General features: G+C 60.0%; 2 protein-coding genes across 3 annotated transcripts in view; one reads left to right on the top strand and one right to left on the bottom strand.

Moving 5' to 3' along the window:
* RUNDC3A (RUN domain containing 3A) overlaps window positions 1-3062 on the top strand; it is a 9574-nt gene extending 6512 nt beyond the window's left edge. The window contains exons 9-11 of the mRNA XM_023756959.1: window positions 692-824; window positions 934-1040; window positions 1997-3062. Of these exons, the coding sequence (XP_023612727.1) occupies window positions 692-824; window positions 934-1040; window positions 1997-2139 (383 nt within the window). The 3' untranslated portion in view covers window positions 2140-3062. The remainder of the gene's footprint in view (window positions 1-691; window positions 825-933; window positions 1041-1996) is intronic.
* A 187-nt stretch (window positions 3063-3249) lies between these two features.
* On the bottom strand, window positions 3250-6505 carry SLC25A39 (solute carrier family 25 member 39). Of its 2 annotated transcripts, none has more exons than XM_006092268.3 (11): window positions 6373-6505; window positions 6196-6255; window positions 6034-6078; window positions 5708-5841; window positions 5311-5378; window positions 5056-5180; window positions 4704-4877; window positions 4258-4367; window positions 4004-4085; window positions 3844-3924; window positions 3250-3760 (listed from the first exon to the last, which is right to left on the bottom strand). In XM_006092268.3, exons 1-11 carry the CDS (start codon window positions 6455-6457, stop codon window positions 3645-3647), a joined length of 1080 nt encoding a protein of 359 aa, XP_006092330.1. In that variant the 5' UTR covers window positions 6458-6505; the 3' UTR covers window positions 3250-3644. The 2 variants fall into 2 exon arrangements, with proteins under 2 accessions (XP_006092330.1, XP_006092331.1); XM_006092269.3 differs by having other exon boundaries at window positions 5708-5817.
* Window positions 6506-6623: the final 118 nt, after the last annotated feature.

Here is a 6623-nt window from a genome sequence, read left to right as displayed (position 1 = left end):
CCTCACCTTTCCTGATACCTGCATCCAACTCAACCAACCACCAGCATCAAACCACTCACCCATCCTCTATCCTGCAGTCTCCCAGGAACCTTCTACCTTATCCTCAACTAAGATCCTGGGACCCTTCCAAAAACCCGTTCCCCACTTCATCCCAATTACCCGACATCAGCTAGAAGGGCCATCCACCCAACATTATTCCAGGGGCCCCAACATTACCCATTACTCACAAGGACCTGTTACTCAGCGACCTTGAATGTCATTGAATTATTCCCTCTGATGTGCTACATACCCCACTGACTGTCATCACCCATGGTGACCCCTGACCTCACTCCTACCCACCCCTGACATTTACCCACTAAACCTTTTCATCATCCTATGACCTCCCGGCATGATTCCCCAAGCCCCCACCCCCACTAATTACATTTCAGAATTCCTACACTCGTCTTCTCCGACTCCCACAACACCCTTGACTCCCTCTAGCCCCCAACCTGAGGGCACCAATCCCTGTCACTTCTCTGACCCCCAGTACTCTTCACTGGCTTCTAGAATCTGCCCCACTGATCCTCAACATTCTGTCCCCATTTCTGCTACCCAGGTTTCAACCCTAACCCCTCCCCCCGCTGAGACTCCCTTCCCTACTTCTGTTCCCTCTCCCAGCCAGCCTGACCCCCACCTCCCCATCCCAGGACAGGTCTGATCCCTGGCGACCACGCTCCCCTAGCCCAGGGTTCCAAGGAGCTCACCACGCCCCTGGTCAACCAATGGCCATCACTGGGAACGCTCAATGGGGCTGAGGGTGTCAGCAACCCCAAGCTGTACCGGAGGTAAGCACAGCTGGGCTCAGCTTGGGCCTGAGTGCTGGGCCCTCCGTGGGGAGAGGGGCCTGGGGGGCGGTGAGCCTCTGCCCAGACACCAGCTCTCTATCTGTCACAGACACAGCTTCATGAGCACGGAGCGGCTGTCAGCTGAAGCCAGTCTGAGCTCGGACTCCCAGCGCCTGGGAGAGGGCAAACAGGATGAGGAGCCCTGGGGCCCCATCGGTGAGCCCCCCATGCAGCACCCCGCATGCCTCCAGGAAGGGCTCAGGCCAGGCCTTGGGGCTTGGAGTCGGGCCCTGGTCAATTCCCTTTAACTCAGCCCTTCCAGAGAGGTTAGCACAGCAATTCAGAGCTTGGTTTGGGGTGCAGGGCAGCCCCTAGTGCACACCCCAGCGGCGCCTCCTCTGGAGCTTGGTCAGTATTCACACCGCTGAGCTTCTCGTCTGTAAGCGGGGATGCTGACCAGTGATCGTTTTGGCAGGTGGAAGGCCCAATGGCTTTTTGTCAGGACTTCCTCAAGGGGTTCCAATGCTCGGGGAGTTCTCTGCCTAATTTGCTCGTATCTCATGCGCTCTGTGAACCACGTGCCTGACCCTTGTTTCCCCCTTTTTCTTCGGCTGCCAGGAAGCTCTGAGCCAAATTAGTGGCTCCCTTCAAGCGAATGCCCCGGACTTCAACGCATGCATTTTGTGTTGCCCTCCCCGTGGCCTCATCTTGGTTTCCCACCCTAGTTTTCCCGGTGCCTGGAGGTCATGTCTTTTCTAAAAACCACTGGACTGGATGACCCTAGATCTCGAGACAAGGCAGGCTGTGAACGTGACCCTGCCACACTGTTTGTGATTGTCCATGTGTCTGTCTCCCCACCAGACTGTGAGCTCCTTGAGGGCAGGGGCTGTGTCTAGTCCGTTCTCTGTACCCCCAGTGCTTGGAACAGAACAAGTGCTCACTATGTGTTTAATAAACGGACAGAGAGAGGGAGAACCTCGGGGAGACAGAAACACAAACTGACGATTACAATAGTGTTCCCTGTGCGGTGCATGGCACAGGCAGGTGCTTAACCAGGTCAATGGAAATGGCAAATGCTGCGGAAATGAGGCATCTCCTGGTGGGGTAGTCTGATCCCAAGGCCCGACCCCGGCAGACTGGTTGGCCTGGCCTCACCCACCCTCTCTCCCCAGGGAAGGACCCCACGCCCTCCATGCTGGGCCTCTGCGGCTCCCTGGCCTCCATCCCCAGCTGCAAGTCCCTGGCGAGCTTCAAATCCAACGAGTGCCTGGTGAGCGACAGTCCTGAGGGCAGCCCAGCACTGAGCCCCAGCTGAACAGTGTGGGTTGTGCCAGCCCCACCTGCCAGGGCATAGCCACCTGCCGCCTTTCCTCAGAGCCCCCCCCATCCAGGCCGCCTGCCAGAGACTGCTGCCCACCCAGCCAGGTGTCTCTTGGCAACAAAACCTTTTGCTTCTGGTTTTAGCTTCCTGCCCAAGGAAGCAGGGTGACCAAGGGAAGCCTGTTGGGTAGGAAGGTGGGGTCGCCAAGGCCACGAAGTCCTTGGGGAAGCTTGCTCCATGCTTCTGGTGACCGTGATGCCTGGCTGCTCCCTCCTGGGACTCTCCCCATCTTCCCCACCCTCCTCAGGAGCTGGTGGCCCAGCCTCAGCCCCTTCATCTCCCCCCCCTCTCCTGTCCTGTATTCATTCCCTGGAGTCACTTCTTCCTCAGCCCCCAGTGCAGGGGCTCTGAGGGGATCAGGCAAATAAAAACCAGAGGACTGAGGGAAGCCTTGTTTGTGGGGGCTGGGACAGGACCCTGTCCTGAGGTTGGCAGAGCCAGTGCTGGGCCCACAACCGACATGATGCTGCACCACAGAATCAGAGTGCGCCCTGGGGAGCAGGCGGGCCAGGATGGTTCCGGAGTGGGTGACTTCTGTATGAAGCGTCCTGAGTACTAGTCCACCCAGAGCAGGACCAAGACACATAAATACCCCTTCAACCTGACACTCTAAGAACTTGCTCAACTCCAGGCAGAAGAGACTGAACATCGTGGGGGTGGGCAGGACGGAGGAGGCAAGGCCTGGGAGGGCCGTTCTCCATCATCCTGCACAATTGAGCTTTGGCCCAAAGTTGCAGACCCTCCCGTTAGGCCAAAGCCTGGCAGTGAAGAACCCTCCCTCCTGTCATACTCAAGTGTGCCCTTGGGGAGATGCCTCACCATCCTCTACCCTGGCCCTAACACTATCAATGTTACTGTTGACATTCCCCCCCCCCCAACTCCGGGTCCTCGCTAAACTGGGGGGTCCTTCACATGAGCATCACCCAGGCAGCCAAAGCCTATACCCACCAAGATCCCTCCAGGCCTCCTCTAGGCAAATCACTCACCAAGTCCTGCTTCCCCCAACCCCAGTGTCCCCTGCCCCTGTAGACACAGACACGGGAGAAAAATTCATCATCTTTACACTCAGTGAATTAACAGCAGTAGGTTCAGACTGGCCAGGTCCAGGGTTCTGTGGGCCTTGGGGGCAGCAGGCCCAGCTACAACAAACACGGGAAAATGGGCAAGAGGGCAGGGGGAGGAGAGAGTTAACAGATTTGGTCTTGAACTTGGGGGGTTGGGTGGAAAAGTGATGATCCTTGGGGCTTGGGATGAGGACCAGCAGGAAGAAAGTTGTCTGATGGGGGCCTGGGCAGGCCCAACGGAGGGGCTGGTACCCTTGGGGCTGAGCTGAGAGGGGAAAAATGAGGCCCCTCCCCTGAGGACAAGGCACTTGGCTCAGACTCCTCCTGGCCCACACCATCCATGGGAGAGATGGGGCCCTCCTCCCCGCGCTCCTCTCACTGGCTCAGAGGCTGTTCCAGGTTGAGCCTCTGAAAGAAGCTTTTGCCCAACTCGTATGTGCTGATCATGATGGCACAGGAGGGGGCGGCCTTGATGATCCTTGGGAGGAAGCCTGCAGTGGGAGGGCAAGGCTGGGGTCAGAGGCTGGGTCCCAGAGGACCCCGACCTCACCAGGGCCTGGACACAGACACTCACCTGCAAAGAGTCCCCTGGTGCCGGACTCAGCCCGGATCCTCCGCAGCAGCAGCCAGGTGGAGTCGGCGTGCACAGGTGACACTGCAGACACAGGCACGACCCAGTAAGACCCCACGTGGACCCCCACCTGCCCCCACACCACGCCAGCCAAACCCCTCACCTCTCACAGCTTCCACGGCTCCCAGCGCAACCTGGCGTTGAGTCTTCACCACATCGAAGGGTAGAGTCAGGATGGCAGCCACCTGGTGGGGAGGGGAGGGTTCATCTCCATTCCCGGGACCCCCATCCCTGGCACCCAGCCTGAGTCTGCCAGCCTTATCACCAGGGAGGGTGAGCTTGCTTCTCAACAGGCAGCTACTGCACTGCCATGCAAGGACACCTCTGCCAGCCTCACCCCCAGCCCAGTCAACTCACCGTTCCTGAGATGCCACCAGCCACAAAGCTGATGCCCACCGACGTCTGGTCCTTTGGCCTGTGCCCACTCAGCCAGCTCTTCACCAGCTCATAGTTGAACCAATACAGGGCTTGGGGGCACAGGATACACTCATTAGAGATGGGGAAGGCCGAAGGGTGGGCCCCATACCACCCTCTTCCACTGACCTATACCAGGACAACCACTCCCTCCCAGTTAAGAGGCCTGTTTGCTACACTAGTTTCTGTAACAGGTTCTCTGCAGGAATTATCTCCTGAAAACCCGGGCAAATACCCTGTATACTGAGCCCATTTCACAGATGAGATAGGGCTCAGAGGAGTTCAGTGACTTCAAGGTCAGTAGACTCAAAGTTGGGACTGGGCTGTAGACCTCTTGTGCACCATCCAGGGGCTCCCTTACCCCATATCCCCTGCCCCCTGGTGCCTACCTGAAAAGGGCACATCCCGAAGAGCAGTGGGGCCCCAGCCCAGCCAGAGTGAGCGCCAGCCGCCCTGAGCTACGGCGGTTCGGACACAGGCACCCAACTCCCGGTATGACACATGCTGAGCCTGCAGCTTTGTCCGTAGCAGCTCTAGGGGGCTTATCACAGTCACGGTGCCCACTGTGGGGAACAACGGGGAGGGATCAGCTCACAGGTCCTTATGGCAGTTTGCCCCAGGGTCTGGGAGCCCAAGACATCTCCCCACCCCTAAGTGGGCAGAGAGTGAAGCTGGGAGCTCGGACTGAGCTCAGGCAGAGCTGGGGCCAAAGGGAGATCAAGGGCCCAGGGCTGTGCTCACAGCGGGCCAATGCACCAGCCACCATGGGTGCATAGAAGTCAGAGGTCAGGGCTCGACCACACAGGAAGGCCTTGAGTTGGTCATAGGCCGTGAAGTAGATGGCGGTTGCTGGCACAGTCATCACCCTGGGGGTGTGAAGAGATGTTAGCTGGGACTTCCAGCGCCCCCGGACTTCCCTGCCCAGCCAGCCAGCCTACAGGGGAGCGAGAGGTCAGCAGGGCATCAGGGAAGACAGCATGCAGGACGGGTACTCACAGGGTGGCTGGGAGGCCACTCCACAGGGTCCTGGTGCCCTCGTGTCTCACAATCTTCACAAAGGCATCCTGGCCAAGAGGACATCAGCCCCGAGTGGGAAGGACGAACAAGAAAAAGGCCTGTGAAGGGGCTGGCCCAGGCTGGGCCCTAACCCGATGCCCTTGCCTCTGCCCACAGCCCTCAGGTCTTCACACATGCAAGTCCCCATTTGACTCCAGGTGGACTGCTGGTCACCCTTCAAAGCCACATGGAGGGCACTACCTCCTCAGGGGAGCCTTTCCCCCATGGAACTGGCTGCCACATGTTTGCCGTATTCCTTCCTTCCTGGGCCTGCTGCCCAGCCATCTATCCCTCGGGAATTCTGACAGACCCAGCTGCGGGCACAGCGGCTCCTCACCATGGTGCCGGTGAAGCGAGTGGGGTCCTGAAACCAGGTGGCACAGCGGGCACCGTTTGGGCACAGGTACAGGGGTTCCAGGACGCCATTGCAGTAGAGGAGGCACTTCCCTGTGGGTCGGAGAGAGGAGGGCACTGGGGAAGGGGAGGGACATTGAACGCCATGGCCCTGGAACCCTGCGGGGAGGTGGTGCGCCCCTGTCCCGGGAGGGCCGGCAGAGGCTGGGGTCCTCGGGGGGTATTCTCGAGCAGGACAGAGGGTGGCTGGTAGGACCTGGAGGCACTCCCTCCCGGGACCCCCCGGATCCCTGTGGCCGAGGCACTCACATTTGGTGTAAGAGAGGCTCCAGAGTCTGGAGGGAGGCACCGCATCTAAAACACAAGGCGGCCCCTCAAGTCAGGAGAGCCCCCCTCCCCCAGGGACCCCACCTCTAGGAGGTCCTGGTGCGCAGGCACCGCCCCCTCCCGGTTCCAGGGCTGGACACTCACCGCTGGGCACCGAGGGCCGCTGAGACTGCAGGCGGACCTTCACCACGTCCAGGGGGGTCACTAGGGGAGAGGGCGGGTCTGAAGGCTCCTTTCCAGACGCCACTCCGGACACCCCGTCCAGGCTCTGTCCCCCCCTCTCCTGCCTCCCCCGCCCCCCACCTCCCCAGCGGGTCTTACTGAAGATGGAGGTGACCACGGCCCCGGCGCCTGAGGCCACCATCTGCTGGAGGGGGCTGATGCCCCCTGGGTCCCGATCAGCCATCTTGTAGCTTCAATTCTGCAAAACAAAGCTCCAGCTCACCCACCAGCCATCAGAGGCCGCGAGCACCGAGGCAGGGCGCTCGCCGACTTGACTCTCGCCTCTCACCCCATCACTCACTGCGGGAGAGAGCCCGTTTCACCGCCGCTCCTGTCCCCCCACCCGGCCC

This window comes from Myotis lucifugus, unplaced genomic scaffold (assembly GCF_000147115.1).
Source record: "Myotis lucifugus unplaced genomic scaffold, Myoluc2.0 scaffold_100, whole genome shotgun sequence".
In the NCBI taxonomy this organism is placed as follows: Eukaryota; Metazoa; Chordata; class Mammalia; order Chiroptera; family Vespertilionidae; genus Myotis; species Myotis lucifugus.
Note: the sequence above shows the minus strand (reverse complement) of the source record. Positions and strands in the feature narration are given on the sequence as shown.